This window comes from Lipotes vexillifer, unplaced genomic scaffold (genome assembly GCF_000442215.2).
Source record: "Lipotes vexillifer unplaced genomic scaffold, Lipotes_vexillifer_v1.1 scaffold98, whole genome shotgun sequence".
In the NCBI taxonomy this organism is placed as follows: domain Eukaryota; kingdom Metazoa; phylum Chordata; class Mammalia; order Artiodactyla; family Lipotidae; genus Lipotes; species Lipotes vexillifer.
The window spans coordinates 1,250,573-1,264,333 of record NW_006799611.1 but is presented as its reverse complement, the minus strand read 5'-3'; the positions used below and the strand labels follow the sequence as shown (position 1 = coordinate 1,264,333).

The window sequence follows — 13,761 nt, the reverse complement described above, 5'->3', positions numbered from 1 at the left end:
AACCGCGCAGAACTGGAGCCACCGGCGGGGGCTGTGAACAGAGCAGAGAGAGTGATGGTGGCGCTGCGGAGGCTCAGGGGACGGGGGCCGGGTTTGGGGGAAGGCACCTGGCCTGGCTGTCATGGGGGGCAAGGTTCTCCCAAGTCCCGTGGGCTTCCACTCGCAAGACCCTGACCCCTCCCTCCCTGCCTCCAGGCTGACAACCCTGCTCTGCGTGGTGGCCCCCTGACCGGGCAGCCCTGCTGCTCATACGGGGGAGAGTGCCGTGGACAGACGTAGGGTTGGATGCGGGGATCAGCACCCTGGCCTGTTTCCCTGTGGTGAGACTCTTCGGGTGGCAGAGCTGAGCCCTAACAGCGTGACTTCTGAGTCCAGGTCCAGGGCCCTTACCCTGTGCCTTTCCACGGCCACTTTCTGTTCTCAACCACACATCCGACAAAAAGGGATGTGTGGAGGGCTTATTGGGGAGCAGCGGATTTAATGAGAGGAAGCACAGCTAGGTAGGCAGGGGTTCAGATCCCTGGCCTCTCAGCTATTGCCTGGGTGACCTTGGATGGGTTACTTATTCCCGGAGCCTCAGTTTCCTCATCTGAAAGGTGGGAATAAGTCACTCACCTGGCAGGTGGTTGGGAGGGGTCATGAAGTAATGTGTGCAGAGTTAGCGTTCACTCTGGTTTTATTATGATAATATTACCTTGTCCTCCTCAGCCCCAGTCATGGGGCCAACAGGAGGTCATCAGAGCCAGGGGGTCGGGGCCACAAACCCCACTGAGCCGCACATGCAGAGATGGAGGCAGAATCCTTCCTGCTGGCCATGTCCACAGCTATATTTTGTGGGGTTTGGTCTGGACCACTGTGGTACTCTAGTTTCTGTGGCTTGGGAAGGGAGGTGTTTCAGGTGTTACGAAGACGGGTTCTTGGACTCTAATCAACAGAAACTGCTAAGAGGTCAGACGAGGAATTCAGGCAAGGCTTTATTCGGACTCATGCTCACAGGGGAGCGAAAACAAGTAACAGGTTCCCTTGCTCACTCCCTGAAGTGGGGCGAGCTGTTTCCTTTCATGGGGTCAGGGCAGGGGTGGATGGGTGGGTCAGGCTGGCGGGGTGGCTTAGGTGGTGTGCCCACCCCTTGGGGGTGCTGTGTGCAGGGATCACGTGTAGTACCCTGCTCAGAAGTGGCAGTTGGGTATTGGCCTTTTTGTATCTTATTGTTCATAATTTGCCCCAACTGCCCATGCCCGCAGTTATTTTTAGTCCCTTATAGTTTCTCTGTATCTGTTGCTGGAGGAGATGTTTGTCCAGGTGCAAGCCCTGCAGCAAAGGGCCCCAGGTCCCAGTCTGTCTCAAAGGGACGTGACCCCAGATGCCAACTTAGCCTTAGCTACCTGGGCCAGACACCGGAAGTGGGGGTCAGCGTTTCCACAAAGGGGCTGGGCCACTTCCTGCGGAGCACATCAAACACCCTGCAAACCAAGGGGCTGCTGCCTGGCCGTGCTGGCGAACGTCCTGGAGGGCCTATGAGGCCCGAGGTCCATCCAGGACTCCAGATCCTCCGCCACAAGATGCTGCAGATCCACAAGTGACCTAAGGGTTCCCATGTCCTCCAGCATGCTTGGTTCATTCTTATCTTAGTGTCCAAAACAATGACCCCTGTCCCCAGCGTGTACACTGCAGAAAGTCTGGCTCCCCTCTGGCACTTCGGAGGGTTCACAAGGCAAGGAACTCACATCATCTTCAGCTCTGAACTCCTGCTCCCAGCTGCCATCCCACCCCCTGCACCCGCTCCACGCTGCACCCCCCGCCCCCGACACCTTCTCCTTCACTTCCCCAAGTTCCCGCCGCCACACCCTTACTAGGTCTCCGCTGTTCCGTTCAACAGCTACTGCCCAGGAGTATCCTCCCTCCTTCCGCCCCCTGCACAACTCTTAGACGCCCTCCCCTGCAAAGGACGCCCGTCTCCTGCCATGAGAAATCCGTGCTTGTCAAGTCTGATCTTCCTCGCATCTGGCTCTGCAATTGCCACATGCACCTCCATCCACGCCAGCCTCCCTGCCAGCCGGGCCTGGGGAGCCGGGACCACCTCCCAGCCCTACTGTTCCCTCTGAGAAGTCACCCCCACCCCAACGTTCCCCTTCTCGCCACTCAGGCCCCTTCCCCAGCCTGTGCGCACACTCTAGTCTCTCATCCGTGAAAAGGTCTCGCGGCCCCGGCTCTCCCCCCGGCCAGCCACGCTTCCTCAGACAGAGGCCTGCTGCTCCTTACTCCGTTGCCGCCCCGTCGCTCACTCCTCAAGTCGCTGAATCCGGCTTTCATTCCTCATGACATTCCCACTGACCCCCCTTTGGCCTGATCGTTGAACGCTCACCGGCCTCCTCACCGGCACCCTTGGTGTCTGACGCTAGCGATCGCCCGTCGCGAGGCTCTACCTCCTGGGCGTCTGTGACGTCACGCGCTCCTGCTTCTCCCTGTGCGTCTTCAATGGCCGTCACTCTGCCTCCTCCACGGGCTCCTTATCCTCCAGCAGCTGGCGTTGTCTACACAGGCCTCCCTCTTTGGCTCCTGGTTTTGATTTGATTTTAACTCAGCAGATCGGCTGATGACGCAAGTCTCTACTGCCTTCCTCTTTTCTGAGCCTGAGACCTACAAATCCACCCGTTGGCATGACATCTCTGAACTTTCCTAAGATACCACAGGTTCAGCCAGGGTTGAACCTGGACCCTCCTCCTGTATCTCCAGCCTTGGCTGGAGGCCCTGCTGGCCACTCAGTCACCTGGCCTGGAAGGAGGGGTCGTCTTGGCTTCTTCCAGACGGTGACTGGCTTTGCCCTTCTCACTTGCTGTACACGATCGCCAAGGCCCCTAGGTTTTGTACACCCCCTCCCTGCCCATCTCTCTTGTCACCGACTGGTCTGGGTCCCCACACTTTATCTTCTCCCTGCAACCAGTCTAATCTTCTCAAATCCAACCACCATACAGATTCATGAGCGTTCGGTAAATGGAAAGCTGACCATGTCATTTCCTTGCTTGAAACTGTCAGGGGCATGGTGCTCTATCCCTGCCATACCTGGTCATTTCAGCTGATCTCACAATCCTGATGGAAGAATAAAGGGACAAAGTAGCCAAGACAAATCCTAAGGATAGTACAGGACTTGCCCTACCCGATATCAGACCAGAACACAAAACAATAGTAATTCAAACAGTCTGGAGTTGGGGCATGGGCAGAGAACTGTTCAGTGAATCAGAAGTGAAAACCTGGACTTGCTTCATGGTGGTGGCGGCATTGCAATTCAGAGGGTAGGGAGGCTCTTTTCAGTATGTGGGGCTAGAACCACTGGGTTCCACGTGGAAAAAGATGAAATTAGAGTCCTCCTACCTTATATTATACAAGTGGATTAATGCCATAAATGTGAAAAGCAAAACTGCAAAACTACTGGGAAAAAAAAGACAGTCCTTATGACCTTGGGGAAAGGAAAGAAACAAAAGGCATAAACCCTAAAGGAAAAGAAATGAATAAATTTGACTACATTTAAAATTAAACATTTCTGCACCCAAACAAACAAACAAATAAATAAAAGACAGCAAAAGCAATGTTAAAAGTCAAGTTGTAGTCTGGGAGAAGGTATAAGGTCACCCACACCACCAGCAAAGGGTTCATGTTCAGATTTATAGAGAACCTCAAATACCAGTAAGAAAGAGACAAACCCACACCCCCAGATAACTGGCAAAGGAGACAAATGGGGAAATTCACAAAAGAGGAAATGACCCCAATAACCAATAACTATAGGGAAAGATGCCTTAACCTCACTCGTAATAATGGGAATGCAAATTATACTAAAAACGAGGTACATTTTCACCTCATTAGACTGTAAAAAAATAATTAGCGTGACAATATCAAGTGTTGGCTAGGTGTGGAGAGACAGGAATGCTAGTTTGGGGCTCATCTGAGTGTCAAATACTTGGAAAGCAATTAGCAATGCTGAGTAAAGGTGAAGATGCCATGCCTTCATGGCATCACCGTGACCCTGGGATTCCAATTCTGGGTGTCTGCCCTCGGGAAACTCTTGCATACGTGCCCAAGGGGACACGTTTACCATGATGTTCAATGTGGAAACAGCCTGCGTGCCCCTCGCTAGGGAAATGGGTAAGTGAGCTGCGGTCTATTCATTCAACAAATTTTACAGAGCAGGAAAAAATGAAGAAACTGGATCCACAGGTACCAGTACGGATAAAATCACAGAAGCATATGCTAAGTTGGAAGAGCAAGTGGCAAAAGAATGTTTATGTGGATGGCATGATGCCATTTATGTAAAATTTTAAAAACATACCCGAAAATGGTATATATGTTTGTATATAGGTGTACCTGTAGTAAAACACAAAAATTTACACAGGATAACACAAACTGTATCAGGACAGTAGACACCTCCATAGGGAAGAAAGGGAAAGGATGGGGTGAGAGGGACTTCTGCTCTATCTGTAATTAATTAAGAAAATATGAAGAAAGTATGGCAAAATGTTAACTTCTGTTAAGCATGGGTGGGAGGTACAATGGGTATTCTCCATGTATAAATGTTTCGTCATTTAAAATGAGCATACTAGAAGAATGAGTGGACACCCCTTCTGTGCCAGGCACCGTGCTAAGGGGCTGTGTTGGATTCCAGATCCATCTTTCTCCACCCTGTGCCATGAACTGGGGGCTGCACTACGGGGCCTAGGTCAGTGGGCTCCCTTCCGTCTGGCTCCTGGTCAGCTCAGAATGATGGGGAGCCCGGGCCAGAGACGGGGGAAGGGAAGACAGCGAGGCTAGGGCACCGCCTCCTGCAGCTCTCTCCTGTGGTCACCCCTGAGAGGTGCGGTCTCCAGGCCCCCTCTGCTCCGGTTTTGGTAACCGCTGCTTCCCCGCACCCTTGCAGGCCTAGGGGCAGTTACAGTGCCCCACTGTTTCTAGTCGGGGGTGCTGGGCTGTGCCTTGGGCTTCCCGACACCCTCGTTCTGACACTCTCCTCTGATCACCCCATTTGAGTGTCATCTGTGTCTGCCACGGCCCTGCAGTGCCTTCACATGTAACCCACACAACACCCCCTGAGGCCTGTTATTAGCCTTGGTGCACAAATGGGGAAGCAGAAGCTCGGGAGGTTAAGCCTCCAGGACAGGGGGCTGGTTGTCGTGGGATCCGGTTCAAGTCTAGGCCTTGTGGATGCACAGAGGGGGCACCTGGAACCACCTGCCCAGCACCTTTGCCAGAAATCGCCCCTCCCCCGATGGGGGTCACAGGGGAGCCAACCCCAGACCAGCGCCACTGTGGCCGTGGCCCTGTCCCTGTCCCCGGCTTGGGGGAGACACCTTCCCCAGGATTTTCAGATTTGGGCCAGGAACATGTCTGAGGACAATCTCTCTTTGGGATGAGAAATAAAACCTAGATATGGTCGATGGCCATGTTTCCCTGCCGGTGGAGGAGCAGGCGGGTCTCCGGTGAGAGAGGCTCACGGTTAAGGCAAAAAAGTGAGGTGGAAGGGAGTCCCAGCGCCCCCCTGACCTTCCCAGGCCTGGCTGCTCAGCCCTCCCAGCCAGAGCCTGCCTCTGTTGTTTGCAGCCCAAAGAACCTTCTCGAGGAGGCCCCACCACATCACACCGCCTCTCGGCCAGGTGGCAGGAGAGGGTGCTGCCAAAGCAGCTCCAGGTCTTTGCTCAAAACCCATCAACCTCCTCTGTTAGCAGGAGCGTCCTTGCTCAAAACTTGCCAACACCCCCGACTCTAGCAGCAGTGAACATAAATCTTTAAGTTAAAGGGTCCAGAGATGATAAAGGAAGCTACACACACACACACACACACACACACACACACACACACACACACAAAGAAAAAAACCACTTGGAACCAGCTGGGACCAAGATGGCACGAAGCTGACTTCCAACAGACCCTGAGTCTCATTATGTGTTGATCTGACTACACTAGCACACTAAATGATACATCTACTGGTGGCCGGGACTGGACATTAAGGACCAAAGAAGGATAAAAAGGGGGTGGCACCCCACTCCCTCGAAGAAGCCCCGCCCCTTCCCCGGCAGATTAATGCATCCGTCTCCCCATCATTAGCCTCACTCCTCCCTTTGTCTTTACTCTTTAAAATTGAATTTAGTTCCTGCTTCTCCATTCTTTGGCCACTGAATAAAACTTGTGCTGTGTTGATCTCAGCTTCTGTTTCGTGACTTGCCCACTGAGACCCAAACGGAAAAAACAACCCTCCTCTGCTGAGACAGAGAGCTCAGGCTAAGGCTCGAGCAGGGTCCACACGACGTAATTCGGTAACAAGAGGGTGTGCTGTCTGAGGTACCAATTCCAGCCTGCATATGGCATCTCAAGAACGGGGCTCTGACAGACCAACCCATAATAATGAAGTCAGAGAGTCATGGCCTGGACTTCACCAACCCTGGGAGGGTCCATGGGAGCCAGCGAGGACTGTGGCTAAGCTTCGTGTATGTGTGCATTTTCCTGTGAGGGGTTCCACGCCACCATCAGCTTCTTCGAGGTTGTCATTCTTAACCAGGGCATGTTTGTATCAGAAGCATCTGGAGGGTGTGTGAGAAATGGAGTTTCTTGGGCCCATTCCAGGAGGGTCGGATTCTGCTGGCCTGGGGGGTGGGGGTTGGGGTCGCTGATCTCCAGGTGATTCTGACGGGCAAGCGGTGAAGAACTTCTGCTCAAAGCGATGGAATGAAAGCAAGTTCTGTCCCAGGTGAAACATCTCGTGTAGCTGCTGCAGGGAGGAAAGGCAAGCATGGGAGCATCCGGCTTTGTTTTGTTTTGCACATATTGCTCAATAAACGTATCCATGCAGAGGGTGGAATGCGCCTTGTTTGTCAGCTGCATGTACGTGGGATTACAGTCTCACTGCCTGAGTCACTCTGGCTCCCACCCCAGGTTCAGAAATTATGATAAAGGTCAGATCGCCTGGCTCCTCCTCGTGGTTTGAACTGGTGGTGTCGTAGTATTAAGAATGGTGATAACTGAATGCTAAGGGCCGGGCCCCGTGCTGTGGGCGGGTCCTCCGAGGAGGGCTGATTTGCAGGTAAGAGAGCCAGGGCTTCTATATCTACCACACGCAGGACCTGGGCCCAGGGCTACACCACTGTGCTGGTGGTGGCGAGTGGGGTCCACGTGGCGGGGGAGGAGCTCTAGCAGTTCAAAGGTCAGGTGTTAGTGGAAACCTGAGGAAGGAGGAACACGGGGACACACCTGAGGTGATCTGAAAAGCAGGAGGCACTTCCTGAAGGCAACATGTGATGGATAAGGTCCAATTGCTACTCCCGAGGAAGGGAAGGTGAAGGAGACTGACATCTATTATGCAGCAACTGTGTGCCAGGCTTGTGTAAACACTTCACTGTCTGAGTTCAATGACTCCTGTGCAGTTGATACTTTGACTATCCTCGGGTCCTCGTGTCGGAGGCACACCAGGTCACGTGGCAGAGGCGTGCTGGGTTTGCTGCTTTAACCGGCTGTGTGTGCAGTGAGAGCCGTGCGCTCTGAGGCTCTTCTGGGAACTTCCTCAGCCTCTGCTCACTCCTGATCCGCTCCCTTCCCCACCTGTCTCCGGTGGTTCCTGCATCCTGGCTCTGACCCACAGTCCTGGCTCTCCCAAGCCTCCAGACTCGCCCTTGCTTTCTTCCACTCAGCTCCCGACCCTCCCTCCAGGCCAAGGCCCAGATCCACCCCCCTCTTCTCCCTGCTTTAGACGGGAGGCGTGCCTGGCCTCAGATGCCCCTCCAGCCAGCTGAGGGAAGGGTTGGGGGGCGCGCAAGCAGAAGAGGCTGTGATCTCCCTAGGCCCAGGCTCCGTGCTGAGGCTGCTCAGGCTGCCCTGGGTCCCAGACACTCCCATCCCTGCATTGCGGACCAACAGCCCGGGTTTGACGCCGAAGCACAAGAATTTCCATTCAGCTGGGACCTAGGGATGGAGGTGGCCTCTCTGACCGCTAAGTAACACTCTGCTACTGAAAGGCCTCACGTTCCTGCCCCACCAAGGCCCGGGGGGGGGGGGCCCCCGGGGGGGGGGGGACCACGTGACAGCACCAGGGACACGAGTCCTCTGGGACCGGTTCTGTTTTTCCCTGTCCTCGGGGTGGGGGCGGTGATAATGAGCCTGGCCCTGGCCTGGCTTAGCAGAGTGTGGTCCCCACTGCCCAGCCCGATATGGCACGGACGGTTGGAAAAACTGACCACGCGGCTTGACTATCTCAGAAGATTGCTCTATTTTTCCTCTGCAAAATTTTTCCATGAATAATCTTTAAGTGGCTGTTTCTTTAGCAGTTTTATTGGAACATATGAGAACTGACAGTCACTGGGGAACGAGATATCATGAAAGAAATCTGGTTTTCATTACATTTCTCTCAAGAAACTGACATGCTGCCCAACAGACCACTCATTGACTGGAAGAGAAAAGAGCACAGGGCCCTCTAACAATGGCTTTGGAGTGGACAGGATTAAGGGTGATGAATGGCGACAGCAAAGAACGTGGAATCCAGAGGCAGACAGGCCTCGGCTCCCACTGGTATCTGCCACCTCCCGGCTGAGTGACCTTGGGCGAGTCACTCGTACCTCTGAGCCTGAATTCTGCATCTGCAAGACGGGGGCAGTGGTCTGGCCTGGCAGGTTGCCTGTGAGGAGGAAACGACACAGCAGCCTCCCGCCTTCCTCAACAACACCCGGGCCAGGTGCGGTACGGCCACTCTGAATTAGAGCTGATGTTCTGCCTTCATGCAGTTACACTCAAGTGGGGGCAGAGACAAGCAACCAGATAACTACGCCCAGGAAAGACACATGCGTGGATAGGAAAAAAATAAATAAATACGATGATAGCAAGAACTATTCAATACATCAATTGAATAACTACCACGACCATCATAATGGTGGTGGTGTTGGTGATGGCTGACATTCATCGAGCACCTACAAGGTGCCAGATGCTGTGCTCAATGTTCTGTACACAGGATCTGATGCAAGCTTCACGGTAACACTGCCTCGCACGCCCTGTTGGCATCTCAACGGTGTGGTACCTGCGGTCGGAAGGGTCGGGCGAGGGGCTGGTGAGCAGTGGAGCCACGATCAGGGCACCTGAGAACACGGGAAGGTCAAAGAGGACTCGGAGGGTCTGACCTCCAGACTGGCGCAGGAGTTCCAGCAGGGGCAGCCGTACAGGCAGAAGGAGCCCACGACAACAGACACAGGACCTACTCAAGAAACTGCAGAGAGCCAGCCAGGCTGAAGAGCTGAGGGTGGCGTGTGTGTGTGTGTGTGTGTGTGTGTGTGTGTGTGTGTGTGTGTGTGTCGGCAGGGCGGGGGGACACCCAGAGGGGCCTAGAGCTCAATGAGGGGAAGACGTGGAGATTTTTAGGAGAGGGGGTGATATGCTCAGATTTGCACCCTAGAAATCTCACTCTGGTCAAGACCACAGGCTGGGAAGGAGGGATGTGAGCCACAGGTGTCTAGGAGGTGGACCAGCCACGTGGCATGAGGGGCATTCGGGGGTAACCATCAGTGGAGGCTAGTGCTATGCACCAAGGAGGGAGCAGGCCGGGGGGGCCGATGAGAAGCTCAGTTTGGGATTGATGTCTGCGGGCCACTGGGTAGATGGCTGCGGTGCTCGGGAGATATGGCAGCTGGGGACAGGTGTGCAGGACTTGTCAGCACAGGGGTGTGTGGAGCCCCGGGAGTGGGCAAGACATCCAGGCTGTAAGTTCAGTGGGAAGGGGGAAGGCCTGGGACAGAAGGCGGGAAACCAGTGTTTGTGGGAGAAGAGAAAGGCTAAGAAGGAACGTGTGTGAAACCAGGATCAACAGAACAGATATTTGAGAAAATGATCATTTTAAATTCACAAAGAAAGTGATCTCGTGCTTCGTTCGCATTCTAAAGGAAGACGGCTCAAAAGTGTCGCACGATTCCGACTGCAGCAGCCCCTGGTCTCAGCTGCCACGTCCTCCTCTGGTCCAGAGGCGGCCTGGGCCGGCCGGCCAGCACCAGGAGCCGGCCAGGAGCCAGGGGCCTCCTCTACCCATCGGCGTGGACCACAGCAGACAAGCCCGGAGCGCCCCAGAAACGACCTCCTGTTCATCCTGTACGTTTCTCTCGGGAGGGAAAGAACTGCTGGTCTCCTCCCACCCTCAGGGGTTAAATTAGACACGGGCGAGGGCTTTCATTGAGATGCAGGGCCCAGCGCTTCACAGAATTCAGGTCCCTGAGTTCTCACAAAGAGGGCGGCAACCCCATCCTCCTGGGCACGTGTGGCCTGTGCCTGGCCTTCTCAGCGCCCATCCATCTGAAGCTAAGCAATTGTGTGTGATTTCCCGCTGACTGTCCATCCCCGCCCCCGCCCTGACACCAGCCCCGGGAGGAAGGGACCGTGTCCCCAGTGCCCAGTGCAGGCCTGGGCGAGCAGTCGGAGTGCCAGCCAAGTGTGCCGAATGGCCCAGCGTCGTGCCCATGGCTGCAGAGAAGCCGGCTCTGTGGAGGAGGACACGTGGTCGGGATAGGGAGCCTTGTTCCCACGGGTTCCAGCGGCATCAGAGCGGCCCTGTCCCGGGTCAGCACTGCCCGATTTAAGCAGCCTGGCAGCCCTGCCGCCGCTCTTGGGGCTGTGCTCCAAGTCTCACACATTCGAAATTAATGGGAGGCAGCTGTGTCGGAGGGAAACGACTCAATCTGGAATCACAAGACTTGCATTCCAGTCCAGCCTCTGCCTGGGCTGAGCTGGGAGCCCGTGGTCCAGTCTGCTCAGGCTCCGAGCCTCCGCGTCGTCCCTGGAGACCAGGATGACAACTGGCACGATCCGGAGCCATCGAGCACCGCCCTGAGCGTCTGGGGTGCAGCGCCCACTTTCGCCCGATTCCAAGGGGTTCTGTGTCTTTTGGGTTCTTTCCTGCATGGGCTGAGAGCCCTGTTCTCAGGCTGGGGCCCTCCCTGGGTCTGCCAGAGCCCTGCGGCCCTCCAGGGCCCGGGCGCCCCTCTGCACAGAAAGTCTGTTTGTGTTGAAAGCCTTCTCTTGCCAGGTTTCACGGTGGAGCCTGGGAGCCGGCGACTTTTACGTTCACACGCGTTCTTTGTTTCTCATACATGCAGCTCTTATAGGTCCTCACTGTGAGCCAGGCTCTATCTCACACTCACTCAGTTTGCCCCAGTTCATTTCCTTCTGAAAAATGGCATCCGATCACCCTTCAACTGCGGTGAGGCCCAGATGCTTCCTTCTCAGAGCCAGAGGCCCAGATCCCCAGACCGCAGCAGGCAGCAGGTTTAAGTCTTGGCTCATCTGCTTGACCTTGACGCTAACAGGCTACGGAGATGGGAGACTCCAAGGACAAGTAGGTGTGAACTCCAGGGTGAACTGGCTCCCTGGCTCTTGAGCCACTCACTAGGAGCCCCTACCCACTCTGAGAATATAAGAGGGTGTGTGTGGGGGGGTCCTCGTCCCTCACTTGTGCGGTGCTCTCTCACTCTCCTCAACCACAGTGAGGGGTCTCCAGGCCACTTGAGGAGCTTGCTCTATGTCCCCCAGCAGCTGGGAAACCCAGGGCACTCCCAGTGCCTCACTCAGGCCTGGAGCCCACATGGCTGCAGCCAGAGGACAGTGGTGGCCACACTAGGGTTAGCTGTGCTCACAGGTCCGTCGGTACCAGGACAGGTACGGCCTCCCATGGACCAAGGTGGTCCTTGTGAGGAGAGCTGGCGTGGAGCTGAAGGCTTGAGGGGATCCCAAGCAGCAAGAAGCTGGCGGCGGGCACAGACTGAGGGGCCATGCAGTGGCCCCTGGGATAAATCTGCATCTGCCTGGGCCAAGGGACCGGTGGAATCTCTGCGAAACCCATGAAAGTGCCATGAGAGCAAGAAGCATCTGGAGTCGGCACTGTGCCCGCACCGTCCTTGGCACCCAGACCCCGCAGTTAGCAAGCCGAGGAAGGTGGAGACCCCGCAGTTAGCAAGCCGAGGAAGGTGGAGAAACGCCCAGGGAGGGAGAGCGGCCAACACCCCTGCTCTCTCATCACAGGTAGTCAGGCCCCAGTTGGGGCAAGGGAAGGATAGTTAATGCCAAAGCAGACTCGGAGTTTCTACTCTTACATGGAACCAGCCTTCTAAGGACCACGTTGGGACAGCCTGCGACTCCAAGTGTCTGTGGGAAAGTCACAGATGTGCCAAGGTTGTCACCAGAAGCAGGGTGCTTCCTGCCCTGCACAGATGGTGGGGACAGAGCCCAGAGCGCTCTGGGGCCCTCAGGTGCATGCATCCTGCTTCTTCCACGTGTTGGGTACAGGTGACAACCAGTCCAGACCCCTGGGCTCAGCAACTGGCTCTGCCCCTTCCTCCGGGCATAAGATAGGGCCTGAGGGCGTGCACCCCAGCACCTTCACCTATAGGATGGGGATGATATTGCACACACACGCCCCCCCCCCCACACACACCTCACAGGGTAGGTGTGAGGCTCACCAAGCGAGCGCATGGGATGGGCTTAGAACAGTGCCTGGCAGAGAGTATACCCTCAGTACGTGTTAGCTGCCGTTACTATTACGATTACCATTATTATCTCTGCACCCCTGTTTCCCCACCATGAACCAACTGGAGACGTCTACCTGCCCTCTCCTTGGGCCTGGCAGGCCTTTGTAGACTGCCTTGACCTACAGGGTGTGGCAAAAGCAAGGCTATGTGACTTCCGAGGTGGGTCACACAGATGCCATGATGCTTTGGGGACATCCACTTTCGGGGAGCAATGCCATGCAAGAGTTATGAGACTGCCATGCGGCAGGGGAGCCCAGGCCACACGGGAGGCCACATGTATGTTCGTGTTCTGCCCCAGATAACCAGCCAGCACCACCCATGTCCAGATGGTTCCAGCCCCCAGCATCAAGTCCCTCTCAGCCTTCAAGTCTTTCCAACTGAGACCCCAGATATCGTGGAGCAGAATTTGGCCAGGCTGTTTCCTGTCCAGATTCCTGACCTGCAAATCTATGCATAGAATAAAATGGTCGCTTTGTGCCACTAGGTCCTGGGCTGGCAGGTTACACGGCCGTGGTACCTGGTGCGGCTGGTGAGTGGTGAGCTGGAGCTGAGGTGGGGGCACTCCGGCCCCCCATCCAGTGCTCTGCTGGCTGTGTCACGCTGTCCCTCCAACCGGTCAGCATCAGAGCCTGCCTGCGAGGGCCAGGAGCTAACATTCCTGAGTGGTAAGTGCGTGCCAGGCCCTATCTAAGGGCTTTTCCGGCCCAGCCTCAGCCCTGTGAAGTAAGCCTGCGTGAAGTATTTATTCCTATTCCCATTTCACCAGTAAGAAAACCGAGGCTCAGAGGGGCTACGCCAATGGCCCAAGGTCCCAGAGCTAGGAAGTGCGGGAGCCAGCCCTTGCGCTCAGGTCCGCCTGACTCTAAAGCAGGGCTTTTACCCACTGGGCCGCAGAACAAGGAAGATGGAAAGGTGTGTCGGAGAGCAGTCCTGAAGGAAACTTGCGGCCCAGGGTGAGATTTTCCATGGACTTGCTTTGCTGCCAAAGAATCTTCAGAGAAAACCTGTCAGTTGGTTCAGCCACGTGGAGGTGGGGCTCCCGAGATCTGGAAATGTCTTCACCGGTTCCAAGGCACACACAAACATCATTTGCCCTCTCTTGGGGTCAACGTTCTTTATGATTTTTGCTCTCCAGGAAAATATTAGTTCATTTATATAAACTAAACATTACATATTGGGGGGTGGGGAATAGAGGACGTGGCATTCCTTGCCATTTTTCTCCCCAGAC

General features: G+C 55.3%; 1 protein-coding gene across 5 annotated transcripts in view; it reads right to left on the bottom strand.

Annotated features, from left to right (window-relative positions):
- RALGPS1 (Ral GEF with PH domain and SH3 binding motif 1) overlaps nucleotides 1-13,761 on the bottom strand; it is a 301,912-nt gene that overhangs the window by 24,027 nt on the left and 264,124 nt on the right. For 4 of the 5 annotated variants that reach the window (XM_007471716.1, XM_007471714.1, XM_007471712.1 and 1 more), the window contains exon 11: nucleotides 4-31. In XM_007471716.1, the coding sequence (XP_007471778.1) occupies nucleotides 4-31 (28 nt within the window). Of the gene's footprint in view, nucleotides 1-3; nucleotides 32-11,273; nucleotides 11,333-13,761 lie in introns of those variants that run through there. The other variant, XM_007471715.1, reaches the window with a different exon arrangement.